General features: G+C 38.4%; 1 protein-coding gene across 1 annotated transcript in view; it reads right to left on the minus strand.

The window, feature by feature from the left end:
* Positions 1-5,589: 5,589 nt before the first annotated feature.
* Rpf2 (ribosome production factor 2 homolog) overlaps positions 5,590-20,623 on the minus strand; it is a 32,429-nt gene continuing 17,395 nt past the window's right edge. Inside the window, exons 8-10 of the mRNA XM_074076720.1 lie at positions 12,972-13,074; positions 8,734-8,878; positions 5,590-7,788 (exon numbers count right to left, since the gene is read on the minus strand). Coding sequence (XP_073932821.1) covers positions 7,609-7,788; positions 8,734-8,878; positions 12,972-13,074 — 428 coding nt within the window. The 3' untranslated portion in view covers positions 5,590-7,608. The remainder of the gene's footprint in view (positions 7,789-8,733; positions 8,879-12,971; positions 13,075-20,623) is intronic.

The following is a 20,623-nucleotide window of genomic DNA, read 5'->3' on the forward strand; positions in this document are numbered from 1 at the left end:
TCCAATCACCTAACTTACTTCCATTAGGCCCTACCTCCTAAAGGCTTCAATACCTCCTGAAGATTCCACCATCTCCAATAGCACCATAGACTAGGGACCAAATCATCAACACATGGGTCTTTGGTGACATTCCAGATCCAGACTATAGCAGGAGCGGAGTGAGGTAATGAAAACATAAAATTAATCATGGTGAAAGTTGTACCATTCTGTGAATATACTAAAAGTCACTGAATTTTAGACTTTAAATGTGTGGTGTATGAGTTATATCTAAATAAAACTATTTTAAAGAGAGCACTAAATACTTTAAAAAAAAAAACCAAAAAACTAGGCTGGGGGAAGTGGTGGAGCACCTGCCTAGCAAGCATAAGGCCCTGAGTTCAAATCTCAGTACCACCAAAAAAACAAAACAAAACAAATAAATCAAACTACTTCTTGGAAGGAACACCATTACTCCTGGCAATGAAACTAAAGGGACATTTTTGCAGATGTTTTCATGAAAGAGGAGCCTATAAAATATAAGATGATACCCTTCAGTAAGCATGGTGACAACTTCAGTAATGAATGACCCCCTTAGGGCGAATACTTAAACACCACACCATCTGAGAGCAACTGCACTTTCAGGTATACATCCAAAAGAATCAAAAACAGATATGCCAACAGTATCTTTCTATATTCATGAATATTCAGAGCAGCATTATTCACAATAGCAAATGGTGGAAACAATCCAGAAGTGTTCTGGACACGACACATACCTTGTTGAAGAGTTTCTATAACTGTTCCCCCAATCCAGCCCCTCTCTCTTTCTCTCTCTCTCCCTAATATTAAAATATAATGCAGGTTTGCTGAGAAAGATATGAAAAGAGGTTAAAATCAACCATTTGATTTTACCTAGAAATGGTTGCTCTTTGAATTTGGCTTCTTAAAGTTGGGGCTAACCTACACAGGGGAAAAAGTCATTTGCAGGAAAATTACTTAAAATGGGAACAAACATTTCATAGTAAATAATCTGTGGCATGGGGAGGAGAAGGTTTGATTTGGAGTTTATCTTTAAAACTAAAAATAATGAAAATTTATAGGATTCATAGTTTTTTGTAAACGTGAAGGGTTCTAACCTTTATTTGGGGGATTTCTGAACATATATAGCCTGGTTGGACAGACTTCCTTTACCTCTGACAATCCCAGGAAGTGTTGTTTTCATATATGCATCTGATTACTTCACCAATTTTTCCAATGGCCTGCCTTATCTTTACCAGTACTAAGTGACAATGAGTTAAGATTATATTCCCTGCTATGTTCATACAGTGGGGCATTACTCAGCCATAAAAAGAAATGAAGTGTTCATACAATCTACAACATGAGTGAATCTTGAAAACATTATGCAAAGTGAAAGAGGACTGTCAGAAAAAAATCACATCATAGCTGGATGCCATAGGCTCATGTCTGCAATCCTAGCTACTTGGCAGCCTGAGATCAGGAGGATACCAGTTCCAGGCCAGCCCAAATAGTACACAAAACCCCATCTCCAAAATAACCAGAGCAAAATGCACTGGAGGTGTGGCTCAAGTGGCAGAGTGCCTGCTTTGCAAGCATAAAGCCCTTAGTTCAAACCCCAGTCCCAGCAGTGAAAAAAAATCATACTGTATGGTTTCATTTATACAGAATGTCAAGAATAGGCATATCCATAGACAGTGGAGTAATGGGAGTAGGGGATAAAGGGGAATGACTGTTAATGGGTACAGAATTTCCTTTTGTGGCGATAAAAATGCTCTGCAATTAGATAGTGGTGTTTACTGCACAATTCAGTGGACATACAAAAACCAATGGATTGTTCATTTTTAAACAATGTATGTATTTATTTAGGTGATACTGAGGTTTGAACTTAGGACCTCATGGTTTCTAAGTAGGTACTCTACCACTTGAGACAGGCATCCATATTGAACTGTCTACTTTAAAAGGATAAATTTCATATATATGAATTTTATCTCAACTAAAAAAATATTTTAAATATTTCCTGGCAAATTCATGGAAAGCCACTGTTCTCTGCTGCTGGTGAATACAGGGCTACCTGCTTTGATAATCAGCAGTCTGTGTTGAGGATCCTGAGGGTGACAAGGGCTAGAAGGGCAAGTCATTCCATCTTCCCTGAGGGTGCTGGCCCATAGCTCAGGAGCCCTGGAATGTTACGTACTCCTAGCCATCATGTACCCTTTTCATACAAAGAAGCTGCCAGTAAGTTGCTCCTTCTGAGGACCATAGTGCACTGGTCTTTTACATCACAAGAAATTGAATTACAGGTCATGAAGTTATACAGTACTGAAAATCTACCTTTACTCTTACTTACCACTATGGAAGTACATAGGCAAATACTGACGCAGGTCACAGAAGGGTGACAGCAACAGGTATCTCATGGCCATGGGTGTGATTTTCTCCTTTTCCTTCTCCCCTTCCTCTTCCTCCTTCACTGGCTTTTTTTTTTTTTTTTTTGCGGGATTGGGGTTTGAACTCAGGACTTTATGCTCACAAAGTAAGTGCTGTACTGGAGCTACACCTCCAGTCCATTTTGCTCTGGTTATTTTGGAGATGGGGTCTCTCAAACTATTTGCCCAGGCTGGCCTCCGACAGAGATCCTCCCAATCTCAGCCTTCCAAGTAGCTATGATTACAGCCTCTTCCTTCTTCTTTTGTTCTATTCTTGTTAAGTTTGCATAATAATTGCAAAAACCATTAAAATCAGGTATAATTAAGTCTAATATATATTTTAATTATGTAATTGTGTCTTTTATCTGATTAGTGATTAAATGATGAAATTACATAATGCCTCCCAAGGATTAATGCCTTGGTAAGCATCATTTAACCTCTTCCCACTATTATTATTATTGTGGTGGTTGTCATTGTTGAAATGCTGGGGACTAGATTGTGTTTACTTTAAGCAGCAACCCAGGATTGAGATGTACAGCACACATTTAAAAGATGAGATTCCTTTCATAGTCACGCACCAGCATCACACATGGAGCATCAAGTAATTTAATAAAATCAAGGTCCCTGTGGGAGCTGTCTCTTCATGGCAACCCACTTCTATGGGATGGCCTGCCTGTCTTGCTCTATCACTTGTAACTCCAGGCAGCAAAAGAATTTTCACACTTTCTCTCAGTGCCATAAACTCTAGGCTTTCCGAAAGGCTGAGACACAAGCAGGTTGTCACCTAAAGGGGTATCTCTACTTAGTCAAGTCAGCATGCAATTGCTTTGTTAGATAAATAACTCTGGGGGAACCAGGTCAGGGATTGGGAAAATAAACTGTTTTTTGCTCAAGTTGAATATGAATCTTCAGTCTAGGTCAATTGCAGCAGTGATACAAGTTGTTCCTTGCTCTTTTTCTGAGCTCACCTGCAGTGTTTGAGGAACAAATCTAAGTACAAGCTTCAACCTTGGCTGGCCTGCAACTCTGATCACAGGTTCCTCCCTCTCCTCAATGATGTGTGTCCATAGGAGATTCTCATGCAGCCCTAAGTCCCTCCAGGGTGGAGGGCATACTTCCACCACCATCTGGCCCGCTGCTTCTGTCTGAGCCTTCAAGAATCAATCCCAATTCAGTGACACTTATAGCTCAGAGGCTTTGATCTTAGCTTGGCAAAGCCCTACCTGCTGATTTCTAAGAGCTTTGGCATTTCCCTCTTACCTGTGTTTTGGGAGAGCTGGGGATTGAACTCAAGGCCTGGCGCATGCTAGGCAAAAGCTCTCAATGAGCCTCATCTCCAACCCTGTCTCTTTCATACAGACTCCAGCCCTGCTCACAGGCCGGCAGAGCCAGGCCTTTCTCACTGTTTTTAGAACCTACTTTCTGATTCCCAGCATATGTTCGAGGGCAAAATGGGTTGGGTGAGAAAAGACTAGTGTTCTTCAAAGGAAGTTGTACAGAACAGCATTAAAGTGAATTTATGCCAATCTTAGAATTTTTCTTCAAAGGGTTTTGAAATAGAAAAAGTGTACAGAATTGTTCCAATTCAACCAAGGCAGACAGCACAGAGACATCCTTGCTGTTTTTCACCTTGAACAATCCATATTGACATAAGGGGGAATACATTTAAAAGTAAGTTGACTTTGTCACTGCTAACAGAAATCTCAAGCCAGCAAGCCCATTTCATCTTCTTTTTCACAGTAGCTTATTTTAACGCCTGTGAAGTAATAAATATTCTATGCAAATTCATAATGTACACATGCTAGCATACAAGTACTTTATACACAATTATGGGATATTTTGGCCCTTTCTATGATCCAGTCAAGGTAAATTAAGAATAAGAACTATTTTTGCACTGTCCCTTAATTTTATGATGAGCAAAGCACCAATTTCTGAAAGTCTATACAAAAAAACCTTCCTCTATTGATCAAATTTTAGCAGTGATTTTAACAACTTCCATCTTACGGCTTTTCTGAATTCTCTTCAGATTATATAAATCTTTCAACTTTTACTAATTAAAACTGGAAAGGAAGATGGAAAACAGGTAATTGAACAGACAGTTGAACATAGATTTAGGTAAGTTTCCCCAGCTTTTTTTCTTAAATAGGGAAATAATATCTCTAGTTTGGATTATGTTCTATACCAAAAACAAAACAAAACAAACAAACCAGGGCTGGGGTACAGCCCTGTGGCAGGGCTCTGAGTTCAATCCCTAGCACCAAAACCAAGAAACAATACAAATTTCATGAAATCATAAATCATTAACACTTTAGAAAAAAATAAGAGGGCTGGGGATGTGACTCAACTGTCAGTAGAGCACTTGCCTAGTAAGCACAAGGCCAAGTTCAAATCCAGACACTGCAAAAAAATTAAAAAATTTAAAAAAAAAATACAAAACTTTTAAAAAAAGCTAGGTATTGGTGACTCATGTCTACAATCCTAGCTATTCGGAGGCAAGAGGTTAGGAGACTCATGATTCAAAGCCAGCCCCAGGCAAACAGTTCAGGAGACCCTATCTTGAAAGTACTCAAAGCACTGGTGGAATGGCTGGTGGAGTAGCTCAAGTGGTAGAATACCTGCTTAACAATGTGAGACTCTGAGTTCAAACCCTTATGCCACCAAAACAATTAAAGAAAAAAACGAAGTTTAGTTTATAAAATAAATAAATAAATTACTTTCCACATCTTCCAAAACCCAAAGTTAAAGAATGAGGAAGATTCTGAGTTTGATGCTAGTTTTAGCTACATAAAAGACCTTGTCTCAAAGGGAAAAAAAAGAAAAATCCAAAGTAAAACTTAAAGAATTTACCTCTTCCACCAAAATAAATACTGTATTTAAATTATGTTTTTTTCCTAGAATTCAAGAGTAACTGGAAATACAATATACTTCCTACAAAAAAAAACAAAGCAATGCAAGTGGTAGATCGAGGATTTTAGATTATTCAACTATGGGCATTTCAATACCTATTAGTCTATCATAGATAAAAATTACACATGTCTGCAATTCCAGTACTTGGAGGTAGAGGCAGGATGGGGGTTCTAGGTTAGCCTGGGCTGCAGAGACCCTGTCTCAAAAACAAACAAAAAAAAACCCCCATATATAACAAACAAAAAACAGGAAATACAGGAACTCATTATCAGATCTTGAACAAGAGTGTTATTAAAACAAACACCTTCAAGATAATGTCCAACATACATAGAGAATATGCAGCCATTTGTGGGTTAAGATTGGCTGAGTAACCACCTAGTAAGTACTAGGGTAGGTCTTCCTAATGGAGAGGGGTCAAGGCATGGCAGGATCCTTGTGAGGACCCATTCTTTGCCTCCTTAGTTGATCTCCATTGCCATTGGCTGGATAGTCAGAGGGAGGGCACTTAGAAAGAACCACATCAATTTCTGATGCCCTTTTTCATGGCTCCACTTCTCTAGAACTGTCAGAAAATGAATCATTTTAACTCTTTCCCTCACTTAGACAGAAAATGCAAATGCCTGCTTCAGATGCAAAGCTGTCTGGTTTTTTGTTAAATGTGTAATGAAGCAACATACATAAATGAGTGGTGTCAGCTTCCATGTTTCTGGGGAGAGTACCTGCCATCTGGAAAGAGACAACGAGATATGTGACCATGGAACAGGTTTACAAGAGAAGGGAAAAGATACAGAAGTGTTGGCAGGGCAAGCTCACATCAACACATGCACACACAGGAATGGAAGGGCAGGGAGCTGTTTGACTTGTGATCGAACAGAGGAGCACTTCCTACCTCTCTAAAATACTTATGTATACCTAAAAATAAATAAATTATTTTTTATGTGTTTGTAGTTTTGTTTTCTGTTTTTTTAAAACAACCTAACTGGCTAATGCTTCTACAAAGGAGTTTTTTTGCAAAGGATTCAATAGAGGAACCTAAATTCATCATTCTGGGAAAACAAATTAGAAAGGATCTTTTCATTTTCTCAGGTAGAGGGCTGATCTTCCAAGAAACTTTCAAGGGGGCATAGTGGCATATGCCTGCAATCTTTGCACTAAAGAAGCTAAGGCAAGAGGATCTCAAATTTGAGGCCATCCTGGACTACAAAGTGAAACCCTGTCTCAGAAAACAAAATAAAAAAACTTTAATACAACAAGCAGTTAGGCTTTGGCTTATTCCACCTCCATCTGCAAATACCCCAGCCCCTTCTTGCAACCTTTAGCTCCTGAGGGCTCCCCAGTTCTTTAAAGTGCCCTTGACCTTACAACTCACGTTCTTTCCTCTCTCATTTCTACTCCTATCAAAAGTTCTTTTCTGTAGTCAGTGGTAGAGCTTGAGGCCTGGGTTAAAATAACCAGTAGTACAGTAAGGGAAATGATCAGACAGTGGACAACTGTATGGGAGATTTCTTTTTCAAAATGTAAGACTTAAACCTCAAATGAGTCTTTTAACTGGAAAGAGCTCAAGAAAAATAACAGAAAAGTGAAAAATAAAGATCAACACCAAGTTATGGATATGTATTGGAAAATAGGGCTAATTTTCAAGGGAGCTTATATTGTGTCCACAGCTCCTTTGAGTCTTTTCTGCTTTCCATGGCTCTTCCCCTTGAGATACTACCATGGGGACAATGGGCAGATAAGCTCTCAGGCTTTTAATCCACAACCTGTTATTTACTAAAAGCATGTTATGCATCTTTCCTTACCCTCCTACTCATTGCAGGAACCAGATCAGCCAAAACGACCAGGTGTACCAAAACATCTCCAAGGACAATCTGACCACTGATCCATATCATTATATAAGGAAGGAAGAAAAAAAAAAAAAAAACCCTCATATTCACAACCAGTGGAAAATTACCATGCCCCAGCCTGTGTTCCTACTTCTTGGTTTCCACATCAGGCATCAAATAACCCAGATATTTTTTAAAAGCACCAGTTGTGAAGGACTTGCTTCACTCACTTACTCACCAAATGAAAAGTTTGGGAGGGTAGGGCATATCACTTCAGAGAAAACAGCATACAAAAATTTAACAGCACAAGTAAAAAGCTTACTTTAAACTAATCGTCAGTACATTACTGTTCACAAAAACATGTAGCAAATGTTGTAAAAATATACAACACTTTAAGAAAACTGGAAAGTTCTTTTAAGTAAATAAACTACAATAAAACTGTAGTTTTTGGCTAAGTTCCACTAACTTCTTTTAATTCTCTTTGATTTTTTCTCCTGGTCTTCTGCTATCTTTTCTGCAGGTCGCTTCTTCAACCCCTTCATTTTCCTGGTTTGCAGTTTGCTTAGGTCTTGCTTTTGCATGTGAATCCTTCCATAAGTTGTACCAAAAGTATCCTGGGAAATATTTTTCTTCTTCTTTGGCTATAAGACAAGAGGAAAACTGTGTGAATATGTAATTTTTAAAACAGCTTTCTATTGTCATGAACTGGTAAAAATGTACTATACAACTATCTTGGTAACAATTTCCATTTGTGAGGACCCCCCTCCATGTCACAAAAACACATGTGCACACAAAGATGTATAGCTCTATACATCTTTCTCCTCAAACTTAAGTATACACACGAATCATCTTAGGACCCTGTTAAAATGCAGATTCTAATTCAGTAGCTCTAGGATAGGCCATTACTAACAATTCCCAGGTAAACTGTCCTATCCCACTATCAGAAGCAAAACTACACCAACCATTGCTATAGATCAACAGAATTTCCTGTTTAGCTTAAGAAAGTGTAACATTTCAATCTCTACTAGCATTCCAGAGTTAACATTTCTACTTGTTTTTAAAACACATTTTATGTACATTGTTTATATACCTAGTGCTGTAAATCCCCAGCCTTCACAATGACCCAAAACAATTATTTTTTTGCTGAAAATGGCAGTCTTGGCTACCAGAAAACTCTGAGAAAACTGGTTCTGCAACCGTTTTCACTATTCTTTTTTTTTTTTTGGTGGTACTGGGGCTTGAACTCAGGGCCTTCAGCTTAAACCACCCCACCAGCCCTATTTTGTGGGTTTTTTTTTTTTTTGAGATAGGGTCTTGCAAACTATTTTCCTGGGCTGGCTTCAAACCTTGATCCTCCTGATTTCTGCCTCCTGAAAAGCTAAGATTACAGGCGTGAGCCACCAGCAGCCGGCATTTTTCACTATCCTTTATAGCCAGACGGGTTCTCCTTTTCCTGGCTCTAAGTCTAATTTAATCTACTTTATTGTTCTCTTCACATGTCCTTTAATAAACTATGCCACAAACCTTTTATGGAAAGAAAACTGGAATGTACAAATAAATATGGCTCCATGTTACAAGTCATGTACCTTGAGAGCTTTTGGCATTTTCATAGATAATTTATAAAGGTCATCTGATGCCAGGTGTGTCCTCCTCAGAACCAGATCCATTGAAGGTCCCATCTCTTCCAATTCAATCCGTGGTGTTCTGCAACCAGATTTCTTCAACAGCAACCTTTATGAAATAGGAAAAAGGAATGATGCTTTGATTTTTTTAAAAAGTTCTGGGGGGAGGAAGGTCTTCCCCAGGAAATATTTTTGCAAGGGATTTATAGTTCCATACAGAAATATTCAGAAATGCAAAGGTTCTTAAACACTTTATACATTCTACCTTCTGTGTCCTTTATTTTTAAAATAAACAAAAAATTACACAATATTGTTGATAAACAGCAAGTGAGAGCATGCCTGAGCCAAAAAACAGACCCTACCTGAAAAATAACTAAAAAGTAAAAAGGGCTGGGGATATGGCTCAAGTGGTAGAGTGCCTTTATGCTAATGGATTTGCTTTTCTTTAATGATAAATTAAAGTTATCTATCAACTGTTAATACCTTAAAATTAACTTGATTACTTTTTGTAATAGAGAACATGTATTAATAGAAGTTGTAAATGATTTTTTAGATATTAGCAAAATGAAGAGATTAGATAGTCATAATAAAAACAATCAAAAATTAAAATAATTCTTTTACCCTTATCCCATTCTAAAGACAGTTACTTCAATTCTACTGTCCAGAATTTTCACATCACATGTTTAATGTCCAGCTGTCTCCCCCTCCTCCTACCTAGGAGCGCTATTGGTTTTTTTGCCTCGGGGATTGAACCTAGAGGCAATGCTTTACCATTGAACTACATCCCCAGCCCTTCCAAAAAAAATCCTCAAAACTCAAGAGCAGCATTCAGCTAGGCATCAGTGGCTCATGCCTATAACCCTAGCTATTTGGGAGGAAGAGACCAGGAGGATTGCAATTTGAGGCTAGCCTGAGGCTATCTTGAAAATTCCCAATACAAAAAGGATAGGAAAGTTCAAGTGGTAGAGTTCAAACCCCAGTTACCTGCCTCCTTCCCATTCAGATGGGCTCAGGCTGTAGATACTCTAAATATTTGCCTGTTTCGTGAGAAAGACTGACATTATTGGTTTTGTTCGAACTGTAATTTCCAGGTTCTTCTTCCTCTCATATACCTCTCTTCGACTGACATTAAATGTTCTCATTAAGTAAACTCTCTTACTGAAAGGTTATGTTTGCTTTTTAAGGTAAACTAACACTTCCTGCTTGGCATTTTCTCCCCATAAAACCTAACCAATACCATGACAAAGGCATATGTGGCATAAGGATCTGTTTCATATTAGTGGTTATAACTACATAGAAAATAAAATTCTCAAAGGAATACAAATTGTACCCACATATGAGAAATTAACTATTATAGGATATTACAGTAACACAATTATTCAACTAAAAGGGCATGCCAAATGCTGGAGGTGTGGCTCAAGTGGTAGAGCACCTGCCTAGCAAATGTGAGGCCCTGAGTTCAAACCCCAGTTCAACCAAAGGAAAAGAAAAAGAGGGCATGTTAAAGGTTATATTAATATAATTTCATGTTCAGAATTCCTTTCCTCTACAATGCACAAAACCATTTTATAAATCTTATTAATCTTCATAAATAATGTATATGAATATTAATTATTACCTTTTACAAATTGCCTAAGGGTTAATTTGCACTAAGAGAAAGAAGATACAGCAGCACAGCTCATGAGAATGCCTGAAGCACAAAGTGAATACACTTAATTCCCTGGCATAGTCCCAAGTATATCTGCACTCCTTTCCTCCCCCCATAAAGGAGCACTATTGATCTGAGGGACCTCAGAATTACCTGTATGGTATCAGTACACTCTGCAGAGAAATAAATGGAGGTCCTAAGAAGTGTGACCTGAAATCAGGTCACTAGCTCAGAGGTGACGCCCATCACTCATCCCCAGAACCATTTACTTTTCCCACCCACACCACCTCCCAAGCAGGGCAGAGCAGAGAGGCTAAGTTGAGCTACATGTTTACTGACTGCAGTAGCAGCTCATTCTCCATCATACCACCCATTCTGTATTTCAACTCAGCAGCTAGCAGGCATTATAGAGTACATATGGAACATCCATGATTAAAATCTCATACTAAGATCTCTGATTTTTTAAATTTCAACTGTTTTTTCATTATGAAAGATGTCATGCTACAAATTTCAACATTTTTTAAAATTATGAATGATGTCACGCTAACTTAAAGGTGTTTTCAACAAACCTTTTCTGCTCATTTCTTTCTTTAAAAACTATTCTTTTCACTGAAAACAAGTACTGACACAAGTGAATACTTCATGCAAAACTTCATCAGGAAAGTATTTCAGGCTATTGTTAACATTCTTTCTTACTTGCAAGGATTTTATGTGTTTCTGGGACTTGAACCCTGGATCTTGTGAATGCTAGGCAAGCACTCTTCCACTGAGCTACACAAGCCCCAATAACCTTTTTTTCAGTATATTTATTTATTTGTGAAATGGGGTCTCACTATGTAGCCCCAGCTGACCTTGAACTCCCAATCACCCTGCTTCAGTGGCTGAGTGCTGGGATTACATGTGTACATCACTCCTCCCAACGTAAGAATGTCTATGTTAACGATTTTTCACCTTTAATTTCTTATTATCTAAATAACAGCCAACTACTTTATAGTATAATACACTTCCTTCTTTTTTGGGGGGTGGGGGCGTTTTGAAGATCAAACTCAGGGCCTCACATAGGCTAACCATGAACTCTATTTACCACTGAGTTACATGCCCCATCCCCTAATATACTCTTGAAAACCCCAAAAATCAAGAAAGGAAATGCAAACAAGACTTAAGGGGCTTCCAACCGTAACCAACTAAAAATTATCATAAACTCCTAACTATAATTTGCGATTGTTGTATATTTTATTGTATTTTGCCTTATTATTCTTAGTTTGCTTTTTTGAAGCTGTTGTAGCAGGGTGTTAAATCCAAGGCCTCAGACATATTAGGCAAGCACTGGGTTACTTCCCTAGCCTGTTACTTTACATTTAATGAAAATAAAAAACCAGAAATTACACTAATCATATGATAAAAAGAACTAGGCATCTCTGACAGTACAGGTAAGACCAAGAGGGAAATTATTAATTGACAAAAAAGGTAAGATTTAATTTCATTTGGATGCTAAATGGAAATAAGCTTGTCAGCCACCTATTTCATTATGAAGAAAAACCAAACATTATAAACCATGTTTGCTGGGTGCTGGTGGCTCACACCTATAATCCTAGCTACTCAGAAGGCAGAGATCAATGAAGGATTGCAGTTTGAAGCCAGCCCCAGGCAAATAGCTCGAGGCACCAGACCATTACAAAAGGGTGGTTCAGCTCAAGGTGTAGGCCCTGAGTTCAGGCCCAGTTAATTAATTAATTAACTGATAAATTAATTAATTTAAAAACAAAACAAAACATGTTTGAAGGCTAGGAATGTAGCTCAGTGGTACAGTGCTTGCCTACTGTGCATGAGACCTTAGGTTTGGTAGCCCACACTCGGGATGCTAAAAAAACAAACAAACAAAAAGTATAAAATGCTGAATACAAACAGCACTGCCATAGAGCTCCTGGCTCATGGAATGTAATGCCATGTCATAGCTCAAAACACCCATGAAAGTCTGCACTCACTGTGCAAAGAAAGACAATGTGGAAGGTCAGTGTCTTCTCTAGCAAAGTGTGGGCTCTTCTAGCCAATGTCAACTATTTTGTTTTGTTTTCATACAGGGTCTCACTATGTAGACTAGACTTGAACTGGAGATCCTCTTGCCCCAGCCTCCTAAACACCACTGTGCCTGATTCCATCACTTTACTCTTTTTAGACTACAGTTTTCAGATTTAGGATTTTAAGATTTGCTTTGGTTGGCCTGACTTATGGCTGGTGCTCTAAATCCAGTCGAGAACAATAAAAAGCTACTGTTATAAAGCTAGAAAAGGTCATTACTGAGTTAGTGTTCCAGGCAATGACAGAATGCAGCATTAGATGCTTGCCATCCTGGAAAGGTAGAGTTTCAGAGGCAAAGGTTAACGTGGGAACAACAGGTTCAGGATTAGCACAGAGTTGCTACTGTTAGTACTATTCTGCAAACTCACCAAGCAAGCTTTTGGGCAGATGCCAGTTTTAAACTTGACCTTTCTAATATAGTCAGACTATAGCACTAACGCTGAGACTAAGAAAACCATTCAAGAAAAGCACTTACTTGTAGCTTCGAAAGTAAACCTTTCCATTTAATGCAGTGAAGTGCAGAACATACTCTAATCCAGCCAGGCGGATATTGGATACTGTGGGTCCTCTGAAAAAATCTAAAACAAAAAAAAAATCACAAAATACCACACTTTCAGACGTAAAGATTTTTTTTTTTTTTTTTTTTTGGCGGTACTGGGGTTTGAACTCAGGGCCTCACACTTGCTAGGCAGGTGTTCTTATCACCTGAGCCACTCTGCCAGCCCAATACCACACTTTCAAAATTCAGTTACAGAGAGCTGTACACCAAATGCTCCATTTGGCTGGCAGAGTGGCTCAAGTGGTAGAGCACCTACCTAGCAAGCGTAGGGCCCTGAGTTCAAGTCCCAGCATCACCAAAAAAAAAAACCAAAAAAAAAAACCCATCATATAAAATGTCACAAACTTAAACATGAAAACTAAATGCTCCATTTGACCTGAAAAGATGGGCAGCACAAAAAATGATCCCCAAATAATGTGTGACGGTCTTACTTCTCAAGCACTTAATCTCATGATTTTATTATGCATAACTTTTTAAAAATGAAAATGAAGGCATAATTTTTCTGTTTGTGTAACGCTAAGGATTAAACCTGGAGCTTTATCCATGCTTAGCAAGCACTCTACCACTGAGCAACATCCCCAGCCCTTGGTTTTTTGAGACAAGGTCTAGTTATGTAGCTCAGGCTGACCTCAAACTTATGATTCTCACATTCCACACCCACCTTGGTGCTGAGATTACAGGCATGCACCACCCCACATAGCAAGGCATAAAATTTTAATCTACAATATAAATAGGTGAAGATTCCAGAACTGGAACAAGGAGAGTAAAAGATGAGCCTGAAACATGAATGGGGCAATGGATTGAAATGTGTCTAAATAAAACACTGACCAAAAAGCTGATCCTAAACTGGTCAGGGCTGATGGGTGAGGTAAAAAGGGAGATATTAGAAGTACAGATAAGGATAAAAACCCAATTAAATAGATGTAAGGAGTTAAAGATAACTCCTGATTTTAGACTGAGATGGAAAGCTTCAGTTTAAATGTTTTTTTCAGTTTTTAATTCCATGAAAAATATTTCAAGTATGTTTGTATCCATGAATAAACACAGTGGAAAGGGGAACAGGAGGCTGACCAGGATTTATGTAGTAAAGACCACAGGATTTCGAGTCAGGGAGCATAATTGGATCCTGATTCTGCCACTTCTTATCTCTTCATCTGTCTCAACTTCCTTATTCGTAACATGGGACTAATATTACCTTATGTCCTGAAAGCTTGTGTCTTCTCAATATTGACATCTTAATCCCCAATGTGATTATAATTAGAGATGGGGTCTCTCAGGAAGTTATTAAATTTAAATGCAGTCTTCAGGATGGGGCTCTAACCCAACAGAATTTGTGTCCTTATACAGAAAAAAAAAAAACAAAAAAACCCACTAGCAAACCTGCTTGCTCTCTCCCTCTACCCCTGGGCATGAATTAAAAATAGGCCACATGAAGACACAGTGAGAAGGTAGCCATCTGCAAGACAGGAAAGAGAGCCCTCATCAGATACAGAACTGGAAGGAACCTTATCCTTGCATTTTTGGTCTTTGGAACTATGAGAAAATTCATTTCTGTGGGTGATGCCACCAAATCAATTGCAACAACCACCTTTGTGAGGCTGCAGAAGTTAAATTTAATAAACTACCTGACCCAATAGATAGTGGTTATTTTTATATTGCAATTTTTCAAGTGGAGTAATTAGGAAATGAAAAAGGTTAAAGTGGTAAAGTGCTTATGTAGCAAGTACAAGGCTCTAAGTTCAAACCCCAGTACTGCTGCCCACTTAAAGGTTAAAAAAAAAATTAAAACAAGGGGCCAGGTACAGTGGCTCATGCCTATAATACCAACTACTCAGGAGGTAGAGGTTGGGATGACCACAGTTCAAGGCCAGCTTGGGCAAATAGTGAGATCTCATCTCAATCAATAAACTGAGTGTGGTGGTATGTGTCTGTCATCCCAGCTATGTAGGAGGCCATAGGTAAGAGGATCACAGCCTTAGGCCAGCCTGGGCAAAAACATGAGACACTATCCAAAAAATAACTAAGCAGGATATGGCACCTGCCTAGCTAATGCAAGGCTCTAGTACCCCCCTCAAAAAAAAATTAATGCAGCTATGCCACTAATATAAATAAAGGCAATGAAGAAAAAGTAATCTAATTAAGTAGTTAAATAATATAAGCATAAAAGAGCATCTAATAATCTTTATATACAGGAAGTCACATAAACTGGGCATCAGGAGGCAGAGATCAGGAACATGAGTTTTTGAGAACCTATCTTGAAAAAAAACCTTCACAAAAAAAAAAAAAAGGCTGGTGGAGTGGCTCAAGGTGTAGGCTCTGAGTTTAAACCCCAGTACCACAAACACACAAAAAAAGTCCACATAAAAACAGAAATTATGAAAATTAGAATGGACTTCAAAAATAGATATGCCAACACCAATGGCTCACGCCTGCAATCCTAGCTACTTAGGAGGCAGAGATCAGGAGGATCATGGCTCCAAGCCAGCCCTGGGAAAATAGTTTGAGACTCTAGCTAGGAAAAAACCTATCACGAAAAAGGGCTGGCAGAGTGGTTCAAGTGGTAAGAGCGTTTGCCAAGCAAGAGTGAGGCCCTGAGTTCAAATTCCAGTGCTGCCAAAAAAAAAAAAAGGTATTTACTGGTTTTCTTTCAAGAAAAGCAGTTCCAGGACTAGGGACTTAAGTCAGTGGGTGCTTACCTCGGTTTGGTCCCCAGCACAACTTTACAAAGAAAAAAGAGGAGGGTGGGTGGGAAGGGAGCAGTGCCCAGTAGACTTGTTACACAAAACTATGTAATATTTAAGAAAGCAAAAAGGAACTTTCTATAAGGAAGAAAGTCCTTTCCGTACTGATTTACCATACAGCTATACAAGCATTAAGGACATTTTAGTCAACAAACAACATATATGACAGTGGTCCCATAAAATTACATCACCCAGAAATGTCATAGTCATTTTAGTTTGTATAAATATATTCTCTGAAGCGCAATTAGGTGCCTTTTTCAGAACATGCACCTAATGATAAATGAATATGACTGTATTTCACTTAAACACACAATATAAACTAAGAAGCTGTTGTCATACTTATTTCTACAGAGAACCCACTGCCATTGGTGGCATACAATATCATTCCATTCCTCTTCTACCTTTCTGTTTCTGCACCCCAGATTCCTTTTGTTTTTACTCCCTTCCCTTATCGTTGCATTATATGGTCATTCACGCCATCTAGTGGAAGCAAAAATAATGAGAAGTTAAGACATAAAAACTACTAAAGCCACAAATGTAGACTCACTCCTGTAATTCCAGGTTCTGGAGGCTGAGGCAAGGGGAGCAAAAGCTCAAAATCAGCTTGGGCTACATAGCAAGACCCTGTCTCAAAAAAAAAAAAAAAAGCCCTACTCAAAGGCGAACAAAAGCCTTCTCCGTTTTAATAAAGGATAAGGAATCTAGTGGACAGAGACAGAGACAGGAAATCTGGGTCGATGGAGTACAAGTAACAGAAATACCAGCTGAAAATCTGGCTGAAGTCTAACCTGAAAAAATACTCTTTTGGGACTTGTAATGTTTAAAGAAGGAAATACTATTCATCGCCATTTATGTGTGAATTTGGTTTATAGAAAATAGGTGAATCTATACCACAAAGATTCTACAAGGGAAGATGGACAGAAGAGGAAGAAAAGATCAGACTTTGGGCTTCAATTCTGGAATACTTACTTACTTCTATGAGCCCCTTGTCTTCCCATCTGTGAAATGGTAATGTTGCCAAATCCCAGAGCTTTTGTACAATTAAACAGATAACTGATGCTCAGTTTCTTTTGAAAGTAAAGTCATTATTGGCTTAGGGGTATAGTTCAGTGATAGAGCTTGCCTAGTATACACAAAGTCATGGGTAAAACCCTTAGCATCATAAGAAGAAAAAATAGCCATAATTAATAAGAGAAATAAGATGTTGTGAAAATTGTGATCCCAATAATAAGACCATAAATAATCCCAACAAGGAGTCATGTGTGGTGGTGCATGCCTATAAAGTATCCACATAAATGTCTATCTACCACAGACCATTTTTAGTGGGCTCAAATTTAATATAATTTAATTTATGTTTCCAATTCTTCAAAAGTGATCTAGGGCAAAGAATATAAAATTTTTTAGAAGGGCAACTTAGGGTAATAAGCCTAACCTTGTAAGAGTGGTACATGAATTCCCTCTAAAATCAGGAACCAGACAAGGATGCCCACTATCTCCACTCCTATTCAACATAGTACTGGAATTCCTAGCCAGAGCAATTAGGCAAGAAGAAGGAATAAAAGGAATACAAATAGGTAAAGAAACTGTCAAAATATCCCTATTTGCAGACGACATGATCCTATACCTTAAAGACCCAAAAAACTCTACTCAGAAGCTTCTAGACATCATCAATAGCTATAGCAAGGTGGCAGGATATAAAATCAACATAGAAAAATCATTAGCATTTCTATACACTAACAATGAGCAAACGGAAAAAGAATGTATGAAAACAATTCCATTTACAATAGCCTCAAAAAAAATCAAATACCTAGGTGTAAACCTAACAAAAGATGTGAAAGACCTCTACAAGGAAAACTATACACTTCTGAAGAAAGAGATTGAGGAAGACTATAGAAAGTGGAGAGATCTCCCATGCTCATGGATTGGTAGAATCAACATAGTAAAAATGTCGATACTCCCCAAAGTAATCTACATGTTTAATGCAATTCCCATCAAAATTCCAATGACATTCATCAAAGAGATTGAAAAATCTACTGTTAAATTTATATGGAAACACAAGAGGCCACGAATAGCCAAGGCAATACTCAGTCAAAAGAACAATGCAGGAGGTATCACAATACCTGACTTCAAACTATATTACAAAGCAATAACAATAAAAACAGCATGGTACTGGCACAAAAACAGACATGAAGACCAGTGGAACAGAACAGAGGACCCAGATATGAAGCCACACAACTATAAGCAACTTATCTTTGACAAAGTAGCTAAAAATATACGATGGAGAAATAGCAGCCTCGTCAACAAAATCTGCTGGGAAAACTGGTTAGCAGTCTGCAAAAAACTGAAACTAGATCCATGTATATCACCCTATACCAAGATTAACTCAAAATGGATCAAGGATCTTAATATCAGACCCCAAACTCTTAAGTTGATACAAGAAAGAGTAGGAAATACTCTGGAGTTAATAGGTATAGGTAAGAACTTTCTCAATGAAACCCCAGCAGCACAGCAACTAAGAGATAGCATAGATAAATGGGACCTCATAAAACTAAAAAGCTTCTGTTCATCAAAAGAAACGGTCTCTAAACTGAAGAGAACAACCACAGAGTGGGAGAAAATATTTGCCAACTATACATCAGACAAAGGACTGATAACCAGAATATGCAGGGAACTTAAAAAATTAAATTCTCCCAAAACTAATGAACCAATAAAGAAATGGGCACATGAACTAAACAGAACTTTCTCAAAAGAAGAAATTCAAATGGCCAGAAAACACATGAAAAAATGCTCACCATCTCTAGCAATAAAGGAAATGCAAATTAAAACCACGCTAAGATTCCACCTCACCCCTGTTAGAATAGCCATCATTAGCAACACCACCAACAACAGGTGTTGGCGAGGATGCGGGGAAAAAGGAACCCTCTTACACTGTTGGTGGGAATGTAGACTAGTACAACCACTATGGAAAAAAATTTGGAGGCTACTTAAAAAGCTGGACATCAATCTACCTTTTGATCCAGCAATACCACTCTTGGGGATATACCCAAAAGACTGTTACTCCAGAGGCACCTGCACATCCATGTTTATTGCGGCACTATTCACAATAGCCAAGTTATGGAAACAGCCAAGATGCCCCACCACTGACGAATGGATTAAGAAAATGTGGTATCTATACACAATGGAATTTTATGCAGCCATGAAGAAGAACGAAATGTTATCATTCGCTGGTAAATGGATGGAATTGGAGAACATCATTCTGAGTGAGGTTAGCCTGGCTCAAAAAACCAAAAATCGTATGTTCTCCCTCATATGTGGACATTAGATCAAGGGCAAACACAAGGGGATTGGACTATGAGCACATGATAAAAGCGAGACCACACAAGGGAGGGGTGAGGATAGGTAAGACACCTAAAAAACTAGTTGGCATTTGTTGCCCTTAACGCAGAGAAACTAAAGCAGATACCTTAAAGCAACTGAGGCCAATAGGAAAAGGGGAACAGGAACTGGAGAAAAGGTTAGATCAAAAAGAATTAACCTAGAAGGTAACACCCACGCACAGGAAATCAATGTGAGTCAATGCCCTGTATAGCTATCCTTATCTCAACCAGCAAAACCCCTTGTTCCTTCCTATTATTGCTTATACTCTCTCTTCAACAAAATTAGAAATAAGGGCAAAATAGTTTCTGCTGGGTATTGGGGGGGGGGAAGAGGGAGGGGGTGGAGTGGGTGGTAAGGGGGGGGGGCAGAGGGGAGAAATGAACCAAGCCTTGTATGCACATATGAATAATAAAAGAAAAAAGAAAAAAAAAAAAAAGAGTGGTACATGAAAAGCTCAAATACAATTAAATAAATTATTGAAACTTGAGCTGCACCTTTCAAGCCCCAGGGTACTCATCCTCCCTGACAAGGAGGTACCTGAACAGTAAAGAGAAGAGGAGCAATAGCGTCAGTAACAAGCTTCTTTTTTAAAGAAATTAAAAATAAATAAATAAGCCAGGCATAGTGGCAAACATCTATAATCCTTACTACTTAGGAGGCAGAGACTGAGAGGACCATGGTTCAAGATCAGCCCAGGGTAAGTTTGACTCCATCTCCAAAATAATCACAGCAGAATGGTTTCTCCATTCTTGCAAGCATGAATTCCTAGGTTCAAACTCTAATCTCACTCCTGCCACTACCACCACCAAAATAAAAACAGTAACTCTACCTTGGATTTTAAGAAGGTGACTTGGGAGCACATGGCAAAGGATATAGTTAACTACACTCATTACATAAACCTTCAGAACTACCACGGTTCATTCACTAAGAGTAAGTTATCTATTGGGGCTGGGTGTGGATGTCAGAGGTAGAGCATGTGTTTAGCAAGCACAATGCCCTGGGTTCCTTCCTACCAAAAGAAAAAAAAAAAAGTCATATAGGGATAGAGGCACAGTTCAAGTGGTAGAGCACCCTCATAGCCAGAGCAAGTCATCTTAAAAACCATCCTCACAAGGCCCTTGTGAGAATGAAGTACTCAATGCAAAGTGCCAAATCTGGCACTTGATGGTAACAATGAAGTATAAACTGCTGTGTGGGGTTCCTGAAAAAGAAACTTGCAAGGATAGTAGAAACCAGAAAAGACAAGAAGAATGTTCAAAAGAGATTTTCAAGAAATCACTTTTTTAAATAACAGGAGATAAAGCAGAAAGTTATGGGAGCTAAAACTAGTGACAAAGTGGATGATATATAATGATCATGAAATTTTAATTTATAATTTTCTAAATTTAATCTAATGATACCTGCAGTGATAGGAGATGGTTGCAAGCATTTTGTAAATTATAAAACACA

The sequence above is a fragment of the Castor canadensis genome, chromosome 1 (assembly GCF_047511655.1).
Source record: "Castor canadensis chromosome 1, mCasCan1.hap1v2, whole genome shotgun sequence".
Lineage (NCBI taxonomy): Eukaryota > Metazoa > Chordata > Mammalia > Rodentia > Castoridae > Castor > Castor canadensis.